This window comes from Halichondria panicea, chromosome 6, assembly GCF_963675165.1.
Source record: "Halichondria panicea chromosome 6, odHalPani1.1, whole genome shotgun sequence".
Lineage (NCBI taxonomy): Eukaryota > Metazoa > Porifera > Demospongiae > Suberitida > Halichondriidae > Halichondria > Halichondria panicea.
In genome coordinates this window covers 2,227,618-2,249,609 of record NC_087382.1, presented here as the reverse complement: position 1 = coordinate 2,249,609, position 21,992 = coordinate 2,227,618, and the positions used below count along the sequence as shown (strand labels likewise).

General features: G+C 41.1%; 5 protein-coding genes and 1 long non-coding RNA gene across 9 annotated transcripts; 4 read left to right on the top strand and 2 right to left on the bottom strand.

Annotated features, from left to right (window-relative positions):
- The first annotated feature begins 29 nt into the window (after positions 1-29).
- LOC135337899 (uncharacterized) lies at positions 30-5,773 on the top strand. The gene is made up of 6 exons (XM_064533914.1): positions 30-2,988; positions 3,278-3,438; positions 3,737-4,007; positions 4,257-4,704; positions 5,049-5,172; positions 5,427-5,773. The coding sequence occupies exons 1-6, from the start codon at positions 30-32 to the stop codon at positions 5,514-5,516; spliced, it is 4,053 nt and encodes a 1,350-aa protein (XP_064389984.1). The 3' UTR covers positions 5,517-5,773.
- A 17-nt stretch (positions 5,774-5,790) lies between these two features.
- Positions 5,791-21,956, bottom strand: LOC135337922 (uncharacterized). 3 transcript variants are annotated; one of them, XR_010395370.1, is made up of 7 exons: positions 21,854-21,956; positions 21,527-21,741; positions 21,251-21,481; positions 20,982-21,034; positions 13,611-13,684; positions 11,249-11,385; positions 5,791-5,980 (listed from the first exon to the last, which is right to left on the bottom strand). It is a non-coding gene; the product is annotated as an uncharacterized LOC135337922 (long non-coding RNA). The 3 variants fall into 3 exon arrangements; XR_010395368.1 differs by having other exon boundaries at positions 5,793-5,980; positions 21,251-21,741; XR_010395369.1 differs by lacking the exon at positions 11,249-11,385 and having other exon boundaries at positions 5,797-5,980; positions 21,251-21,741.
- Positions 8,624-10,167, top strand: LOC135337917 (TNF receptor-associated factor 2-like). Its single transcript, XM_064533941.1, has one exon. It carries the CDS (start codon positions 9,068-9,070, stop codon positions 10,034-10,036), a length of 969 nt encoding a protein of 322 aa, XP_064390011.1. The 5' UTR covers positions 8,624-9,067; the 3' UTR covers positions 10,037-10,167.
- On the top strand, positions 12,033-13,696 carry LOC135337911 (TNF receptor-associated factor 5-like). Its single transcript, XM_064533933.1, has one exon. The coding sequence runs from the start codon at positions 12,111-12,113 to the stop codon at positions 13,431-13,433; it is 1,323 nt and encodes a 440-aa protein (XP_064390003.1). The 5' UTR covers positions 12,033-12,110; the 3' UTR covers positions 13,434-13,696.
- Positions 14,596-16,020, top strand: LOC135337912 (TNF receptor-associated factor 5-like). The gene has a single exon (XM_064533934.1). It carries the CDS (start codon positions 14,600-14,602, stop codon positions 15,869-15,871), a length of 1,272 nt encoding a protein of 423 aa, XP_064390004.1. The 5' UTR covers positions 14,596-14,599; the 3' UTR covers positions 15,872-16,020.
- On the bottom strand, positions 17,429-19,889 carry LOC135337910 (carbohydrate sulfotransferase 15-like). 2 transcript variants are annotated; one of them, XM_064533932.1, is made up of 2 exons: positions 19,177-19,888; positions 17,429-19,054 (listed from the first exon to the last, which is right to left on the bottom strand). In XM_064533932.1, the coding sequence occupies exon 2, from the start codon at positions 18,865-18,867 to the stop codon at positions 17,563-17,565; it is 1,305 nt and encodes a 434-aa protein (XP_064390002.1). In that variant the 5' UTR covers positions 18,868-19,054; positions 19,177-19,888; the 3' UTR covers positions 17,429-17,562. The 2 variants fall into 2 exon arrangements, with proteins under 2 accessions (XP_064390002.1, XP_064390001.1); XM_064533931.1 differs by having other exon boundaries at positions 17,429-19,889.
- Positions 21,957-21,992: the final 36 nt, after the last annotated feature.

The following is a 21,992-nucleotide window of genomic DNA, read 5'->3' as shown; positions in this document are numbered from 1 at the left end:
AGGAGCCGTTATTGTCCAACAATGATTCCATGATTCCTGATATTGTTCGTCCTGCACTCGATAGTTTCAGTTTCGACTTAAACACTGGCCAACTGGTCATGACATTTTCCGAGAATGTCACGTTGCTAGTGGTAACCGGACGTGTTACCTTTCAAGATGCACCCACTAACCCGACTAATTCTTATGCTCTAACAGGTGAAGGCATGAACATGGTTAGCAACGGTGTTGTAACGCTTACCCTCGGTACAGTGGACATCAATGCAATTAAAAACAACCCGAACATTGCATCACAGAGAGCAAATACGTACGTAAGTTTAGACGAAAATTTTGTACAGGATTTTGCCGGGTTGCCATTGGATACGAGTGGTAGTGCTGTCGAAGCGTCAGAGTTCACCGAGGATGTCACAACTCCTCAGATTATATCAACCTCTCTAGACCTCAATTCTGGTATAATATCGATTATATTCACCGAACCTGTTAGTACTAATATCATACTTTCTGAGATTAGTGTAACAAGTGTGATGCAATCCACTGCTGGAATGGTTACCATGGAGGGCTCTAGCGTACTAGTGTCCGATGGTACGAATGCTATAATCACAATTAATACAGATATTTTGAACCAGATTAAATCCACCCCCAGTCTGTGTACTAGTCCAAGCAATTGTTTCTTGTATCTCACAGCGACATCATTCTCCGATATTAATGATAATCCGTTAACCGCTCCTACTACTAGTTTTCAAGTGACCACCTACGTACCAGATACCACTCTACCTGCATTGGTATCTTTTGATCTCGATCTAACAACTGGTCGAGTTACTTTCTATTTCGACGAACCAATACTTCAATCAAGCCTGGACCTTTCACAGATATCCATTGCTACTGCCGCTGGAGACTCAACTAACCTAGCATCAGGAATTAATATTGAAACAGAAACTTTCGCTACAGTGATTATCATAACTCTACCAATCAGTAGCTCTGCTCTGAACCAGATTAAAGTATACAATTCGGAAGTAGCGGTGAATATTTTCTTGTTTCTAACATCGCAGGCTGTTACGGATACAAATGGAAATCCCATCACTGCCATTCCAGCCAGCAATGCTCTTCTGGTTAGTACACTCACTGCTGACATACGAGAACCAGAATTGTTGAGTTTCTCTCCCAGGCCTCTCGAGGAGAATAGAATATTTTTCCGGTTTGACGAGTTTGTGAACACCATGCAGTGGAACGGTGCAGTGCTGACCCTGGTTCTCAACACACCTGAGGGAGCATTCACATATTCTAACTTCAACGAGGGCACTCAAACTCCCGACGTGTCCGATCTCATTCAATACAACTTTGGGGGTAGCATGTTAATGGATACATTCCGGACAAACTACGAGCGGGCGTACGAGAGAGGGTCCATGACCCTCGGAGGAAATGCGGGGGTGGTGCAGGATTTAAGCGGCAACTTGGCGAGAGGAGTATCACCTTCTCTCATGTTTATGAATAATATGACTATTGAGAGCATTCGACCTGAAATTGTTAGTTTCAACTTCAGTTCAATTTCTGGAGAGTTGGTTATGAGTTTCACTGAGAGTGTGATTGTACAGACTGTGGTTGGTGCAGTATCCATTCAAAATTTGCCAAATAATCCCCAAATTGTGTACGAACTTGCTCAGCCTGGTGCAGTCAACACTGCAGACAATGTAGTCATTCTTACTATTGACTCTGTCGATTTAGACGTTATCAGGAGCAATCCAAATCTTGGAACGTCCACGCAAAATACATACTTACGACTGCTCCCAACGTTTCTCAATGATTTGAATGAGAATCCTTTACTTGGTAGATCAGCCGGCTTGCAGGCTAGCAGTGTGGAGGGCCCAACCGGTCCTACTGTGCTGGCTAGTTTTGATCTAGATATGAACGATGGTACCTTGACAATGACCTTCAGTAACGATATTCAAGTATCGACTGTGCAAGCCTCCATGCTCACCATCCAGAGCACTGCACAATTAGACGCCGTTGCTTACTCTCCCAGCGGCCTGAGCATGTCTGCCAATACCCAAGACAGCAATATATTGGTCATTTCAGTGGCTAATAATGACTTAAATGCTCTCAAGGGGCAACTCAACCTAGCTACTTTAGCTACTAACACTTGGTTGAGTTTCCCATCAACTTTTGCTCAAGATATTTTTGGTGTTGCCATTGCAAGTGTACTTGCTAACGACTCTATCCAAGTGTCCACTTACACTCCTGATACCACTCCACCTATACCCACTCGATTCCGACTAGATATGAACTCTGGTATAATTGACCTCACTTTCAACGAACCCATGAACCCTGACTCCGTGAATTTTATATCTTTTGCAGTACAAAATAGCGGTACCACTTCTACCGTATACACGCTGACAGGAGGGGAGCTAATGTCTACAGGGAGTGATGCTCCTACGCAGATCGATATTGTCATGACAACAGACGACTTGAACGGCATCAAAATTGTTGAGAATCTTGCTACGAACAGACTTGATTCTTTCGTCAATTTGGGAGCAGGTTCTATATCAGATATATCAGGGAATGGTGTGCTCGGACAAGCTGTACCCGCTAACAGCTACCAGCGTGACATAGTGGAGCCTGCACTGCAATATTTTGATCTTAATTTAAATGACAGTGTCAACGTGTTCCTAACTCTGCAATTCAACGAGCCTGTTGTTATGAATGCTGCCACAATTCTCCCGGGGATTACCCTCCAAAACACTACCACTCTAGTAACCACGACAACCACCGCCCTGGTACTATCAACAGTTGATACACTTACTCAGAGCAACATTCCTAATAGTTTGATAATTATGCTTCGATCTTTGTATGCAACTATAGTGAGATCAGGTCAAGATATCGGAGGATCAGGTGACACGTTCTACATGTCATTAACGCAAGGTGCTATCAGTGATTACGCTAGCAACCAGATCCCAGCAATCTCTTCTAGCAACGCCATGAGAGTACGCAACATCTGTGAGTTGAAGTACAATCATTGTATTATAATGTATACGTAGATAACAAGAACTTATAGGTCTTTCCTATAATTGACTTGGTTGATGACAGCTCTAAGCGTGATAGTAGTCTACATCTCTTTTCATACATGCAATTTATAGCGTTGAAAGTAGCAAGAGAAGATACTCATTGGTCTATGACTAAATCACTAAAATACTAAACCCCCATAATTTAGCTCTGAGGAGCATGTCTCATAACTGAATAAAAAGAGTTTTATATACTTATGTCATGCTCTTCTCTCCTCAAACAGATCGTACTTGTATGGATGGTAGCTATGCCGACGTGAGCGCTGGCGTGTGCATCGACTGCTTCACTGCTTGTGTGTCGGGATGCTCCGGTTCACTACCCATCTCCGGACAAGGCGGCTGTGATAGGTGTCACGTGATGCTAGTGTACCCCAATGGAACACAGGTACGAGGGTATACGTACGCACACTGTACACTGATACACAGTATAGTCTATATTAAAGAGTCTTGTTTTCTTCATGGAATATGGCACATACAAAATTGAGTAAAAAACATACCAAAATTTTTTTCAGTGACTCTTTTATATAATTTGTGGCTGCGTAGTCTTCAAAGGTAGTTTATTGTTTGAGGTATATGCTTAGATATAATAGGCTGATTCACAAAACGAAGGGTAGGGGCTTGTTATACATGCAGCTAGCATTGCATCGTTACTTATTTATAGTATAATCTCCATTCTCTTGCAGGATCAGTGTGTTGATCAGACGTCTGGATGCCCTGAGGGCTACTATGACAACACGGTTGCCTCCCCCCTCAGCTCTCAAGCTAACACAGTCTGCCAGCCTTGTCAGAATGACTGCTTCCTCTGCAGCTCTCCCACTGTGTGTACGGCTTGTACAACAGCGTTTGTCACCTCCACTGTGTCGTCCAATAATATCCAGTGTCTGGGGTCATGTGACATCAGCTCTAGCTCCTCCCCCTGTGGTAACTGCCACTCACAATGCGACGGATGTACAGGTGATTTATAGTACATACTATATAATTATATAGGTACAACTTTGTAGGCACCACCTTTGTTGAAGTTATATCCACATGCATTGTATAATAATTATGACTAAACAGTGTACCCTCCCATGGACGAAGGATTACCCCCTTCACACACACGCATCCACACCCACACACACACTCCTCACACACATGCACACAGGTGTGGGTAATACTAACTGCGTACACACACTCCTCACACATGTGCACACATGCACACAGGTGTGGGTAATACTAACTGCGTACAATGCAAAGGGGAGAGCATGGTCAAAGAGGGCGTGTCCACTTGTGTCCCACGTTGCTCCGATAATGAATACCTCGTTGAAGACTCATCAGGCGAATACAGCTGCCAGCGTTGCCATGTCGACTGTAACGGGTGCACAGGGCCAACACAAACAGATTGTATTGAGTGTAGATCAGTTTATGACATTCAACAAGGAGTCAAAGTCTGCCGTTCTAGATGCGGCGGTAATTCATTTTCCACACCTGAGGGAGAGTGTATGCCATGTGACAGTCGGTGCCTTGGCTGTACTGGTTTGACCAATATGGATTGTATCTCGTGTGCCAGTGACAGTTCTAGTGTAACCATGGGAACTGTCGTGAAGTGTGAGAGGAACTGTCCCTCAGGACAAGTGTACGATGAGACCACTCAAGCATGCATTACTGACGGGTGAGTATTTGATCTGTCATATGGTGTATACTGTACTGATACCTCAACAATGCTATAATGCAGGAGTGCATGCATATATGAGGGTTCACTTCACTGAATTCTGAACTCAATATTGGGAGAGTGGTTGAGACTTATTTGTTCCTCTTGTTTCCCCGAGTCATTATTATAGATATAGCAAGCAAGTTATAGTTGTTAGTTGTACAATAGCCATATATAGCTACTACTCTCTCCTGTATGTGGCACTTTAGTTTGCATATGCGTGCATGGTTCCTATAACGAATGCGTCAATTCATGCCCCTCACCCACCCACCCACCCACACACACACACACACACACACAAACAGGAACACTGTCATCATAGCGGCAGTGGTTGGAGCTGTTGCCGGTATCCTCATCCTTGTGGTGGTTGTCGTGGTGATTGTCTCCTGTGTCATCTGTCTTACAAGGTTCAGAGGGAAATTCATCCCTGTGAGTTTCAGTCGAATTTACAAAATATCTATGCTGCAAGCTTTATAGATCTCTAACAGCTTGCAGGTGGTCTAAACTATAAGACTGACATGCATGCTCTTTACAGCTTGCCTCTATAATTATGTAATGGTATTCGTTACTGAATATTGCTTTCAGGCAAATAAATAATCCGTTTTGAATATAGACAAGCAGTTCCTAGGACCCCACACGCATGCATGCAATGCTTCAATCAACTGCTACGTACTGTCCTGCAGGGTGCTCGAGAGGAGGGCAACGTTCTGTTCATCGACGCTAAACTGACTGAGTCCAATATACCAATATTGGAGGACATCAGCGCCATGTAGCAACACACATGCAGCTGACTTCAATTAAAATTCCTTGTTTCGCTTTATTTTCTGTCAATCCTCTCTGTTCATGCATGTATATATATACCGTTCATTGTGATATTATTTTAGAGCTATTAGACACACCAGGCCGAGTGCATGAATATAATTATGCACACTATACACGTTCTTTTTATAGCTTTTTATCAAGTATTTTATTTGAGTGTTTGATCAACTGATCGATTTTTGTATACAAATAAAATTAATGTTATCAACAATTGTAAGTAATAACATAATACGTAATTGTACCAAGTATGCATGAATGTATGTATTAATACACGCTATAATTATTTTTTAGTGTCACTGTTACGTGGGTGGATTAGTTTACTTTTAACTGGAGGCACACGTTCGCTCGGTCTGTCACATGACTTGTCATCTCACTTCCTCTCATAACCACACCCTCTCCTCAGTGCCGTGTTAATCACCTGACAGTGTGCATGTACATGGAATAGATAAACTATATGTAGGCATCATATGCATGCATGCATGGTCACATGGTCTGAAATTACTTTATCACTTCATGAAGGTATTAATATTCGCGCTGGAAATAGAGAGCTAATCTAAGCACACCATACTGCATATGGCTAAGCCACACCCAGCTAACTATATAATTTATAATTTTGATCAAACACAAGTTATGACTCAAAGTTAGCGCTGGAACAGGCTTGATTTGTACAGTACAAGCCACTCTACATCGCATGACTGCATGCATGGTCATTATATATTCATACAACCACACTTTCCTGACAACAACAAATGAATACAATGGAGACATTCCCACACACGCTCACTTCTGAGCAAAGGTGGGCTTGTCTGAGCACAACAAACAGACGCTAGTAGCCACAGATTGCTATTAGAGCAATGGCGGCTAAAGAAGTTAATTATGAGTTTGTAGACAAAGTACCGGAAGATCATCAGTGCACTATTTGCACTAACATTCTAACAGACCCAGTATTGACTGAATGTTGTGGGCAACTGTTTTGTGATGGCTGCATAAAAAAATGGCTACAGAAGCAGAAGACATGCCCACATTGTCGAGATGTCAACTTTGCTTCTATTAAATATAAACGAATGAAACGAGTTATCAATAGCTTAAAGGTCTACTGTCCTAATCGCTCCAAGGGGTATGACAAGATCACTACACTAGGTGAATGCAATCAACATCTCGAGAAATGCTTGTTTGTGGAGGTATCATGCACTAAGAAATGTGGAGAAAGAATGCTACGAAAAGAGCTTCAAGATCACGAGGACAACAAGTGCCCAAACCGTCTGGTACGTTGTCAGTATTGCTATACAACGGGTGTGTACAAAGAAATAACAGCCAAAAATCACTTAGACAAATGTCTAAGTTTTCCTATTTCTTGCCCCAACGATTGTGGGCATGAGAAAGTACAGCGCAGGTCACCAGAAGTTGTGCCCTCTTGAGACAGTAAAGTGTCCCTTCTTTGAAGCTGGGTGTAGGAAATTGATTGCAAGAAAAGATCTGGCAGAACATAAAGCATTAAACACAGAGCACCACCTGGAGCTAGTGATGACAGAGACTGTTACACTTAAGCAGAATGCTACCAAGTTTGAGCAAGAGGCAAAGCAAGAAAATAAGACTACCAAAAGTCAGCTACAGCAACTCTCACTGAAGTTTAATGGCCTAGCATCTTGTGTAACTAAGCAACTAGGCACCATTGGTTCTAACCCTCAAAATACACTAGCAGCTGTCAAAAACATCAAAAGCTCGCTATAGAGACAATAACCACAATGCTAGCACCAGGTGACACACGATACTACCTACCACTAGTTAAACAGTCAGAGGATAAAGCTCGATCAGCTTCGTTCTACATCAAGCCTGGCTACAAAATGTTTGTGTACATTGATTCTGGAAACGATCGCACAGTATACTTGGAGAAAGGTGAATACGATCACCAACTAAAGTGGCCCATGCCTGAAATGGAAATTGAACTCAGTACTAGAGAGAATATAATTCTGTATGGAGAAACAATCTGCACCAGATGTGGCCTCACAGTGAACCGACTAGAGGGGGACAATACAGAGCAAGATATCAACCCACTCCTACGTGCCATACATGCACTTTACAGTGTACGAAATGAAGTTCTATTTGTGTTCCTGACAGTCAAAAAGCACTTTTGTACGAAACTTGGACTACCATGAGTGATGAGATACTTTCTTCCGGGCACAATTATCTACGCTATATACATTGTATACTTGTACACATTTACCACAACCCTAGCTGATTAGTATATATGTGTATAATTTATGTTAGAGTACTATGATTACCAGAACCTTGATATACGTAGCATAATTATACCGTATAGCGCAAAATTTCCGTGGGGCTTAATTTTCGCTGATTTCGTTGGTTAGCAATTCTACACAAAAATAAAGTCCACAAAAATTGTTCTATAACGTGCAAAGATTAAAGGCGTGGCTTCCGGTAAGCAGTCATTCCACGAACATTGTACAACGAAATGCTTTTAGAGGCCATTCCACGAAATATAAGTGTCTCGAAAAATTCGCGCTTTATACGGTATAGGGTATGGTTTGTAAACTGTAGCAATAATACGATAGTACGTAATGTACTCTACTATGAAACGAGCCATCAACAGCTTGAAATTCTACTGTCCTAATCGCTCATACCGTATAGCGCGAAATTTTCGAGGGGCTTAATTTTCGCGGATTTCGTGGGTTAGAATCCTACACGAAAATTGTTCTTTATTAGAATTACCTGCTATACCATGCAAAGATTTAAAGGCATGGCTTCTGGTAAGCAGTCATTCCGCGAACATTGTGCAACAAAATAGCTTTTAGAGGCCAATCCACGAAATATAAGTGCCTCGAAAATTTCGAGCTATACGGTAATATATAGCCTATAGAGTGACACTTGCTGTTTGAAAAAGAATTGTTTTTTTTGGACGTCTGATTTACTAAATACAATGTTCATACTTAGATCTGTACGGTATTCCTATATAATAACCACTTATCACATGATGATTCCCATGCAGCCTACACAAACTGACCATTATCATATAATACTCGAGGCTTCTTAAACCACAAGTAAAAGCCAAAAAGGGAAATAACCTTCAGCACATGTAGATACCTATATGTATATACAGTACAGATAGAGTACAGAGAGTTGCTGCTTGATAGATGGCTAGTCCAGTTAATTACGAGTTTGTAGACAAAGTACCGGAAGATCATCAGTGCACTATTTGCACTAACATTCTAACAGACCCAGTACTGACTGAATGTTGTGGGCAAGGTTTTTGTGATAGCTGTCTAAAAAAAAAATACAGCGGAGGCGGAAGACATGCCCATATTGTCAAGAGATAAACTTTGTTTCTATTAAAGATAAGCGAATAAAACGAGCCATTGACAGCTTGAAGATCTATTGTCCTAATCGCTCCAAGGGATGTGACAAAATCACTACACTGAGTGAATGCAATCAACATCTCGAGAAATGCTTGTTTGTGGAGGTATCATGCACTAAGAAATGTGGAGAAAAAATGCTACGAAAAGAGCTTCAAGATCACGAGGACAACAAGTGCCCAAACCGTCTGGTACAATGTCAGTATTGCAACACAGAGGGGATGCACAAAGAAATAACAGCTGAATATCATTTAGACAAATGTTCATTTTTTCCGATTTCTTGCCCCAACAATTGTGGGCATGAGAAAATACAGCGCATGAACTTAGCAGATCACCAGGAGGTGTGCCCTCTTGAGCCAGTAAAGTGTCCCTTCTTTGAAGCTGGGTGTACGGAAATGATCGCACGAAAAGATTTGGCAGAACATCAAGCATCAAACACAGAGCACCACCTGGAGTTATTGATGACACAAACTGTTACACTTAAACAGAACGCTAACAAATCTGAGCAGAAAGCGAACAAATTTGAGCAGCAAGCGACACAATTTTCACAAGAGGTTAAAACTACCAAAGATCAGCTACAGCAACTCTCACTCAAGTATGATGGCCTAGTATCTTATGTAACTAAGCAACTAGGCACCATTGATTCTGACCCTCAAAATACGCAAACAGCTATTAAGAACATCAAAAGCTTTACAGCCACAATGCTAGCACCAGGTGACACACGATACCTACCACTAGTTCAAGAGTCATGGTGTAGAGCTCGATCAGCTTCGTTCTACATTGAGCCTGGCTATAAACTGTGCGTCGACATCGATTGTGGAGATAATTGCACTGTATACTTGGAGAAAGGTGAACACGATCACAAACTAGAGTGGCCCATGCCTGAAATGGAGATTGAACTCAGTACTAGAGAGAATATAATACTGCATAGAGCAACACTCTGCACCAGATGTGGCCTCACAGTGAACCGACTAGAGGGGGACAGAACAGAGCAAGATATCAACAAAAACCCACACCAGCATTTGATTGGACCTAATGGGTTTCTAAGAAAAATTGTATTCCTGGCAGTCAAAAAACACGTTTGTACGAAACGAAACTTAGACTAGTAGTATGATGATGATGAGAGACTTTTCATCCAACAATTATCTAAGCTATACATTGTATAACGGTATGTACACATTACCACCACACTCCTGTATGCAGCACTATATGATTGAACCTTGATACGTACCACATAGTTGCAAGAGTATATATACTTCATGAATTGTAGCAGCACTACGGTACGTAATGTAATGTATAGCATTATCATCCAATGAATGCAATGAAATTGGACGCTCGATACGCAAGTTATGGCCTCCTCAAAGTTAGCTTTGAAAACAGGCCTGATTCGTAGTATATACATAAGCCACTCTAACATCACATGACTGCATGCATGGCCATAATTATGGCAGAGGAGGTCCGACAGGTGCGGTGCAGCTCAAGTAATTAGCCTTTGATTACTCTCAGGCAAAAACATACGACGTAGGCGGGGCGTGGGCGGATAATTATTGTTCAATCAAAGGCTAATTGCTTGAGCTGCACCGCGCCTGTCGTACCTCCTCTGTAATTATGGTAGGCCACAATACATTAATCAATGAAAGCACCACGATGCCTCAGTGGAGGTGTCAAAGCTACATAACTACCAGTATAGCTTCTACACACACACTAATTGATATCATGATGAACATTTTTGTTTTGTTGCACGGGAAACTCAAAGAGTGGGAAATGATCGACATGATTGTTGTTAAAAACGATAGATGCCAAAAGTCCAAGTCCAAAATTAATGGCTGCTGCATCAGCAGAGCCTTGCAGCTCTCTTCTCACTCTTGCAGCTATACCAATAGCTAGCGTTCTAGTGCATGCAGAGCTATGAAACAAGCTGCGCTATGCTAATGCCTCTTGCCATGTTTTGCTTTCGCTCAAAAACTATTAGAAGTGGGAGATGAAGAGATAATTATAGTTTGCTTTGTATATAATGTTACGTTATTATTGTTGATTGCCAATGAATGAATTGAATTCTACACATGCATGCAGTATAGAGGAAAACAGAAGCCTATAGTACATGCATCTATTACTAGAGTTGTGTACAATGCATCTATTGTTATATCTATTGTAGTATCATTGTCTTGTTTTGTGGCTTACCAGGAATACACATACACACATGCACAGACACACACATGCACAGACACACACACATGCACAGACACACACATGCACAGACACACACACATGCATACATACATACAGTCAGCTTTACCGGTTATGGCTAATTTACTTACAGTGAAGGCTGTTGCAGTCCCTTCAGAGCATCATCTGTTTGTACAAAGTTTTTATTCAAGTTAGCCTTGCACTAAAGCGCTAGCTTTCCTTGAAGATCATCATGCAAGCTATCAGTTAGGCTCCTCTCCTATAATAACTGTGTGGAATTCATTGTCAACAATTGCAATCAACAAATAATATAACATTATATACAAAGCAAACTATAATTACCTCTTCTATAACTTTTTGAGCGAAAGCAAAACATGGCGAGAGGCATTAGCACAGCGCAGCTTGCATCACTTGTCTATAATTAGGTGCTAGCAAATCACAATCTGCACACGGGGCATATACTTTGTAACTATAGTAGGTACAGTGTAATCTGTCAATGTGAGCTCTCTGAAATAACTAGAGGACATTCAACCAACTCAACAGAAGCACACATACTTTACCACTTGGGTCAAGACACATCAATAAAGATGACACTTTTCATAGATCCCAAAAGTATTTAGAGGCTCCACTGCATGCATGTACTGCATGTGTATATAGTGTTGGTACAGTTAATATAATAGAATTGTATGAATCAATCCCTGAAAGTAGGACATGCACCTCTTCATATTCCAAAGGTTCCACAACTTTGACGTCTGGTTATAACTATGCTATAGAGCATTAATTTTAACAACTCCATAAGATTGCTCGTACATGCATAGAACAGTGTAGATCTATGCAACCGTGCATGCATTCATCACATGACTCCCAAGCCTACAACAACTGACCATGCATATGCATTAGCATGGCTTATTAAACCACAACCAGAACCTCAAAGAGATAACCTTCAGCACATGTGCCCATAATATAGAATAGTGACACTGGCTAATTAGAGCAATGGCTAGTCCAGTTAATTACGAGTTTGTAGACAAAGTACCGGAAGATCATCAGTGCACTATTTGCACTAACATTCTAACAGACCCAGTACTGACCGAATGTTGTGGACAACTTTTTTGTGATGGCTGTCTAAAAAAATGGCTACAGAAGCAGAAGACTTGCCCACATTGTCGAGAAATCAACTTCGTTTCTATTAAAGATAAACGGATGAAACGAGCCATCGACAGTTTGAAGATCTACTGTCCTAATCGCTCCAAGGGTTGTGACAAAATCACTACACTGGGTGAATGCAATCAACATCTCAAGAAATGCTTGTTTGTGGAGGTATCATGCACTAAGAAATGTGGAGAAAGAATGCTACGAAAAGAGCTTCAAGATCACGAGGACAACAAGTGCCCAAACCGTCTGGTACAATGTCAGTATTGCAACACAGAGGGGATGCACAAAGAAATAACAGCCAAACATCACTTGGACAAATGTCCACTATTTCCTATTTATTGCCCCAACAATTGTAGGCATGAGAAAATACCACGCAAGAGCTTAGCAGATCACCAGGAGGTGTGTCCTCTTGAGCCAGTAAAGTGTCCCTTCTTTGAAGCTGGGTGTACGAAAATGATTGTACGAAAAGATTTAGCAGAACATAAAGCATCAAACACAGAGCACCACCTGGAGTTAGTGATGACAGAGATGGTTACACTTAAGCAGAAGGCTAAGAAATTTGAACAAGAGGCAACGGCTGAAATAGAAGCAGTGAAACAAAAGGTTAATCAGCTACAGCAACTTTCACTCAAGTTTGATGGCCTGGCATTTTGTGTAACTAAGCAACTAGGCACTATTGATTCTAACCCTCGCAATACACAAGCAGCTATCATGAACATTAAAAGTTTTGTTAGCCTAGGTCTAGAGACAATGACCACAATGCTAGCACCAGGTGACACACAGTACTACCTACCACTAGTTAAAGAGTCGGAGTATAGAGCTCGATCAGCTTCGTTCTACATCAAGCCTGGCTATAAAATGTATGTGAGCATTGATGTATACGATAATTGCAGGGTATACTTGGAGAAAGGTGAACACGATCACCAACTAAAGTGGCCCATGCCTGAAATAGAAATTGAACTCAGTACTAGAGAGAATGAAACCCTGTATAGTGAAACACTCTGCACCAGATGTGACCTCACAGTGAACCGACTAGTGGGGGACAAAGAACAGCAAGATATCAATCCACACCTGCATTGCATTAGTAGACTAAATAAGTTTGTAACAGACGTTGTGTTCCTGGCAGTCAAAAAGCATATTTGTACGAAAAGTGGACTAGTATGAGTGACGAGAGAGGGACTTTCCCCCCGGCACAATGATATATATACTGTATATACATGTACACATTTACCACACTGCTAGCTGATTGTGTACTATGATGACTCTACTTTGAGTCAGGACATCAAGACACCTCACAATAATTATTCATATCCCATAGTTCAGAGGTTCCACAATACACACCTTATCTTGTCCCCTCATCAGCATGGTAGTGTTTCTTCCCCTTCTTCAAGTGTCTCTGTCTCTTCTCACTCGGCCTAGGTCAAGATATCAACAATGAATGTCTGATTTATAACTATAGATATGCATGCCATAATTATATTATATAGAACATCGAATTAGGCACCTATAATAATTATACATAAGATTGAATACATACAACAATGTAGACTTGTAGCAATACAACTGGTACATAATGTTAGCTGTACACGCACACCAGCGGTATACGGCTATTCCCTCATCACATGACTCCAGCCTACAACAACTGACCATAGTTACATACTAGGCTTCTAAAACCACACTCAGCACATTTTATTGCGAAGCTGGGTTGGTTATATAAGCCATCATTACTAGCTAGCTTGCACTGGCATGGTAGTCAACAGATTTATTTACCCGCAAAAATAGAAGCATCAATGGGGCCGGGAGTCTAACTTGCTTTCGATCTCATAGCCACTTCTGCCTCAGAATATATATGCAGTTACTTACAGCTGTCAGGTATGAGATGAGAGCTAGATATTGTCCAAGCACTGCTGGAAGCCATAAACCTTGACCAGACCCACCCACCAATGCAATATCAGCAGCTGCTGTTTTGCATTGCACAAATGTATCAATGGACACCTTGTGCATATCATGCAGCTAGCTAGCTACCATGATATAGGATAGTATGGGTGCACTATACTCAGTCTCCACTACCTAGCTAGTCTATATCTAGTACCTCTGAGCCACAGCCTTGACTAGAAACACAGCAAGAATTTGACAGCATTGTTTCAGGCCTCATGGAATAGTACTTCAGTGTGTAGGAAGTAAAAATATGAGCCATATTCCATACTTTCCTGGCCCTAGCTAGCTGCCCTGGCCCCTATAGGCCCTAGGGGTATCAGTACATATTCACTGGAAATCACCTAGGATACCAGTGAATTAAAATTGAGAACATTTCTGTCAGCTTCAGAGCAATGGCTAGTCCAGTTGATTACGACTTTGTAGACCAAGTACTGGAAGATCATCACTGCACTATTTGCTCTAACATTCTAACAGACCCAGTACTAACTGGATGCTGCGGAAAACTTTTTTGTGATGGCTGTCTACAGAAGCAGAAGACATGCCCACATTGTAAAGAGGACGATTTCAAGAATATGGTAGATTTAAGAGTGAAACGACTCGCCATCGATGGCTTCAAAATCTACTGTCCTAATCGCTCCAAAGGGTGTGACAATATCACTACAACAAATCAACATCTCGAGAAATGCTTGTTTGCGGAGGTATCATGCACTAAGAAATGTGGAGAAAGAATGCTACGAAAAGAGCTTCAAGATCACGAGGACAACAAGTGCCCAAACCGTCTGGTACAATGTCAGTATTGCAGCACAGAGGGGATGCACAAAGAAATAACACATTTAGACAAATGTCTGCTTTTTCCTATTTCTTGCCCCAATAATTGTGGGCATGAGAACATGCAGTGGCAGAATTTAGCAGGTCATCAGAAGGTGTGTCCTCTTGAGCCAGTAAAGTGTCCGTTCTTTGAAGCTGGGTGTACGGAAATGATTGTACGAAAAGATTTGGCAGAACATAAAGCATCAAACACAGAGCACCACCTGGAGTTAGTGATGACAGAGACTGTTACACTTAAGCAGAAGGCTAATAAATTTGAACAAGAGGCAACGGCTGAAATAGAAGCAGTGGAACAAAAGGTTAATCAGCTACAGCAACTCTCACTCAAGTTTGATGGCCTAGCATTTTGTGTAACTAAGCAACTAGGCACCATTGATTCTAACCCTCAAACACAAGCAGCTATCAAGAACATCAAACGTTTTCTTAGACTAGGTCTAGCGACAATGACCACAATGCTAGCACCAGGTGACACACGATACTACCTACCACTAGTTCAAGAGTCAGAGTATAATGCTCGATCAGCTTCGTTCTACATCAAGCCTGGCTACAAAATGCATGTGGTCTTCGGTCGACACGATCATTGTGCGGTATTATTGGAAGAAGGAGAACACGATCACCAACTAAAGTGGCCCATGTCTGAAATAGAGATTAAAGTCAGTACCAAGGAGAATATTATCCTGTGCAGTGAAATCATCTGCACCAGATGCGGCCACACAGTGAACCGACTAACTGTGGGAGAGAAGTTGGGTATCACTTTACACCATGGTAGAGGAAAGGCTCTGAGAAACTTCGTGTTCCTCACAGTCAAAAAGCACTTTTGTAAGACTAGAACATGAGTGACGAGAGACTTGCAGCACACTAATATCTATACGCTATAACATTGTATTATATAATACATAATTTAACACATTATTTATACCACACCCCCTGCATAGCTGAATATTTAATTATGATTACCAGAACTTTGAAGTGTATAAAATAATATTGGGTTTCATCACAGTTCCTATTTCGCATGAAGGGCAGGGTCACAGAGATCACCAGCTCTAACTTTGAACACACCCCCTACTAGTAGCTGTGATGTCACCATGCAGTGGACAGTTGGGTGTGGCAAAGTGGCACTGACTTAATTTGTAAGCGTGTTATAGCTTTAAATAGTAGCCGCCCTCAGATACTGTGGTGGCCTCTGCGTGTACGTAAAATTGCAGTTTCGAAAATATGCCCGTTAACAAATTTGACATACCGTATATCTTCTAATTTATCGGACACTTCTAATTACCCCGGACACTCTTTTGGGCAATTTTCGTTGTTCTAATACAACGGACACTCCAGTACTTTAATATTACATTTGTTCGGACAGCATGCACCTTGAAAAGTTGAGTTATCATTCATAGACAGCAAGTAAGACTTACAGTACCAGTGGCGGATCCAGGAAAAATGAAAGGGGGGTTCCAAACTAACGAGCGCGCAGCGCGAGTAGTGAAAAGTCGCGCGCAGCGCGAATTTTTGGGGGTTACGCCCACTTCCGGTCACACAGACTAGGGAAAATCCCATACTCTGCCAGGGGAAGTCCCATAATAGACTTGCGTTAGAGCTAGCTAGCTGCCACGAACAGTCAACTAGCTAGCCTATAGGCTAACCTGAACACTCCTTTGGCAGTTGGTACATCAAAACAACAGGTACAATCATTGAATCAAATTACAATAGCTACAAAAACTGATAAATAGCTAGCAGGTGTCATTAAGCTTCTTCTAAAGTTAGTTCAAAAGGGGGGGTCAAGGGACCCCATGGACCCTCCTCTGGATCCGCCACTGAGTACTGCAGTTAGATAGCTTTACATGATTAGATAGCTATAGTGCAACTATTCAGTCGTCCTGTTCTATTACACTTAGCTAGCTCGCATGCAGCTGCTTGCTTGTTCTAATTATTCCGGACACTTCGCATGCTCTATAAAAATCTGTTCCAATTACTGATACCCGGACAATTTCCAAAATAATTATTTTTTGCTGTCCGATAAATTAGAAGATATACGGTAATTATTTGAACATAATTATACCATCTATGCTACAGCTATATATAGCCAAGTATTAACTAATACATAGTAGCTCAGTACCTGGGGCCTTGATTATAAGGAATGTTTGTATCGTGCATGAGAACTCATGAAATATACAATTGGTTACTAGGGCCTTGTAAGACCTTGGTTACTCTGACACGTAGTTACATTAGACACTCAACACTTGGCTCTACTTGAATGCCTTGAATGATATCACATTACATTGCAAGGTGTGGCTGCATAGCGCATGGGTAATACAATCACCTAATATGCACAAAACAAGCTAGGCTACGTTTTAAGGTTTCAGTATACGCATGGTCACAAGGTGAATACTTCATGCACGTTCTGCATAGGAGTGTCAAAATACATGCACATCTTTAATATAATTTTGTTGGATAATATATATTATACATAAATTATAAAGCCTCTATAGCTATACACAATCATGCAACTATTATTGTATATAGACTAAGATACTTAATTCCACAAGAATTGATCACTGTCCAGTAGCTCGGCCAAAAGTTTATTAAACGGCACGAAGAATTTCTTTAGCATAACTTTCGTTTCTTTAAGCATATTCTTGATATCTGGTGAGTGTTTGTAATCTATTAAACCATCCGAATTTGTCGAACAGTCAGCAGTTATATTCCTCACAACTTCATCAGTTAATGGTAGCTTGTTACGCTCGCCATTAATTTCAAACAAGTCCAGAACCTGCGATGCTATTTTCGCTGGCTCCTTCTTCAATGTTTCTAGCCTTACAAACAAGATTCTATCACGGGGTAAAACACTGAGCCATTTGCGTACATGAACGTAATAGATACCTCGATGAATGGCCGATTCTTTTCTCGTTCTTTCGTTAGTAATTTCATGGACACAGTTGCTTAGTAGGTGGGTACGTGATGAAATACAATCATTATACTCTTCAAGTGTAGCCTCGAAAAATGAACACGGTGCTTGCGATTTATCTCTGAAACATTGCAAAAAGGAATTGATTTTTGAAACTGAACGATTGTGGAAAATCTTGGGACCTTGGGCAGCATCGTATACATCGTTTATGAAAGTAGAGAGTTCATTTAATACCAATGTTTCAATGAAGTAAGTCCACCAGAAATTCGAGTAGAGCATGTCGACAGGATCTCTCATAATCACAACATATTTAGAGTTTGGGAATAGTTGAGGAAGGGCGCTCGGTAGTAGGCAATAGTTGGCAAGATCCGGATCAGACTCTCGAAATTTAGGCCATTCTAGGACAGTACTTGGAGTCCCATCCATGAGCATAATATGCTTTCTTTCTTCAATGGTGATTTTCGGATCTGAAGCTTGCAAGAAGTTGAGCAGGTATGGATTTCCGATAGTGTCAGAGTGTGGTAGTGACGTTGTGTAGAGGAATGGTGTCCAGAAATAAGGCTCTTTGTCGGCATGGTATTTATCAGAGCTTTTCCTAGAGTTTCCACTGAACGTGTTTATAATTTTAGATATAAAACACCACAAATAAGTAGAACCACATTTTTCAAAGCCAAGCAAATAGGTTTTTGGTAGACAGACAGTATTTGAAGAAAAGCGACCATTAAAACGGCTGCTCAGTTCCAGGAAAGCACTTCTTCCATAAAAAACAAAGTCTGTTGGCCGATCAAACTTTTGTCCAGCTATACGTCCAGTAACTCTACCAGTGCGGAACAAACTGAGTGCAGTAGTTGATGCACTGTAGTCAGTATGCCAGCAATGGCTGGCGTGGTGCTCCAGAGACTGCCTTGGTATGACTTTCCTGTACTCTTTCATGAACAACTGAGCATTGTCAATACCCAACTGGAGCAGGTTAGAATCTGAGCTGCCAAGTCCTGATGAATTGAAGCACTTCCTTACATTATCTCCAACAGCCAACAGCTCTGACCTCACATCTTTGTCACTGTAACTGTAACTGTACTCAGTTCTATGCACAGCAGTTTCTTGATCTTGTGAATGGCTACTAAGGACAAGCAGTATGGTCAGTAAGCCTAGACAAACTGTACCTACTAGAACAACTAAAATTCTCTTGTTAATAATAGCCATAGCTACACTCCATGCAGTGCAGTGCAGTATTCAACTCACTTTGAAGCTAATTGATGTACTTGTAGTGTTATGCTGTACTGACTACGATGCTTTTGTAATCTAAAAATAATCAATACAAGATCACACGTAGCACTACACAGGGAACAACTTGGTAATGAGCAAAAAATGAATGCTTGACACCTATAATTATATCTATATAAGTATGCCTAGTGAAACATGAACTGACATAATTATATAGACTGCAATATATGCAACAATGCAATTATTGATGAATTAGCAAAACAATTAATAATGGGCCAATCCTCTATACGTTATGTTTTGTTGCAAAACATAATTATGCAAGATTATACCATTATTCGAGCCTTGCTATTCATTAGCTCTACGAGGCCTAATCCAGGTGATGTAGCCGAGTAGTAGTAGCCGAGTAAAAACTACCATCCATGCACTAATTGCATGTGCGCAAACCGTGACTGATAGGACTCACCGTACATACAGGGTTACTATAGGAACACGCCCATCACAAACATGTACAACACCTCAGAATTAAGTGTTTAATACTCGCAGCTAAACCACTTCTGACCCAAACCAGCTCACTTCCAGAGGTTGGATAATCCGGATTAGAGTCCCTGTTAACACAAACGCGTTAAAGGCCTCGGGCTAGAGCAAAAATAAATCAGTTGCATGCCGCAATTCTGACTATTTGCATGGAGTTTTATTATTAGTGCAGGAAGTCCTTCCATGCAGTTTGGCACATGCAACTCAACAAAGTGCATTCTAAACACTTAGCCTTAAATACAAGCCACATGACACCTAGTAATAGTTTGTTTGTAAACATTATAATGATGATTAAAATTTTATACTAACACATGCAACCACAAGCAATGTTGCCGCTAATCATTGTAGTAACAACCTAACTGCCAATAATCATAAGCCACGCTATACTTACGAACCAGTGGGGTTATTTTCGAGGGACAACATTTTCACAGAAAGACATATTAAAAAAGGTAGTGTTCAAAGACATAATTATATATACACCCTTCGGATGAATAACAAAGGGTGCAACTTTCAGTTAGGGCTATATCAGTATAAGCCCCGTTTACATGACACCTAATCCGGGTCGAATCCGGGTCAGATTTTTCTGAGTAGTGGGCATAGTAAAATGACCACTAATTGCATTTGCGCTAGCATTGGCTGACAGGCTTACTCTATAGATCTAGAAACACCCACGAACATGTACAACACCTCAGAATTAGCCCTTTGTGTTTAGTACTCACAGCTAGACCACTTCTGACCCAGGCCAACTCACTTCCATGCAGAGGTGGGTGGGCTAATAGAACCCCCGCGGTGCCATTAACACAAACGCAGATATAGGTTTGATGAGGCCTCTTGTAAATGGGGCTATAGATTGTTAGAGCACAGTATATGAGCTACAGCAGTTGAATGAAATTTGACTCTATTTGAAGTTTCATTTAATATGCAAATATGCAAAAAAATTGTTCCATGCAGTTTTGCACAGACACACTCAATTGCAGCAAAACACTTGAAATACAAGACTGACACGGACACTTAGTTTGTACCCAAATATTGTAATTATGACACCACATTTTGACAACCACAATGTTACAATGATATTACCATCCAAACGCTTTGCTAGTTGCCAATAATTATAAAAGGCAGGCTGTGATAATTATATACGGATAGGATAATTTCGAGGGACACCATTTTTACAGGTTGGAGCTAGCTACGAATGTTTCAATTGTGAAATGTTCACTTCAACAAAAGTTGGGCTGAAATTTCATCCAGTAGCCCCTAAAACCCTCAAAAATTACCTTATGTCTACTTACATTCGTTGTCATCTTCTGCTGGCAATCTTTGGCTAATTGGCATCCATTCAAACCTGAAGATATAGCAAGGAGGACAATAATTGTACAGTATGTTGTTTTGTGTTCGTCTAGGGAATAACTCGTTATCTACTTGTACGGAGCATTGTAAGGGGAGGTGCTGTACGAGAGCTGTGTATAGGTGGGAGGGGAATTTCCCTGGGTTTTCCCCAAAGCATACTGGTAATAACACTCCCCTTAATAGCAGTGTGGGTCATATTCAGTCTACTTACATTCGTTGGCATCTTCAGGCATTTTCTGCTGCATGCAGGAATTTATCTTCAGGCAAATCGGCATCTCTCAAAATAGAATTCAACCTAAAGATATAGCAAAGAGGACAATTTTCCTGGGTTTCCCTCAAAGTACGCTGGTAAACAATGATATGATATCTTAGTGATAACACTCCTCTTAATAGGACATTGTATGTGGGTGCACAGACAGAGTCATCAAAATTAATGGGCCACCTGCATATACAGTTAGCTTAGTTATCACACTCGTAATTGCAACACCTTTGTTAGACAGGACACCATCAGCTCTTCAGTGTGCACTGAACAATACCAGGTGGTGCTTTAATACAGTCGAGTATGGGCCTGGTTTTGAAGCTTCTTTGACAGTCAGTCCTCTAGTTCGAGGCGGCTCTTCTTAGAGATGTCAGCCATGTCTGTATCTTGCCGGTGACCTAACTCAAGCTCTGGAGTATCTGTGTCCATGCTTCACTTCTCCGCTGTATCAGGAAAATATAACATTTTTATCGTCCTTGTCATGCAGTGTTCTTCGTACATTAAATGGGAACATCTAAAAAGGTGTATTTTTATTATGTGTGCAAGTGTACTCACCTAAAGACAAGGAATACATAGAAACCAAGATACAGAAGTATGTGCTGTCTCTGCATTGCACAGTGTATCTAGGGGGGCGGGGCTGCTCTGAGGTCTATATTGCATGGCTATAGCTAACGATCATTATGCAATAGCTTTT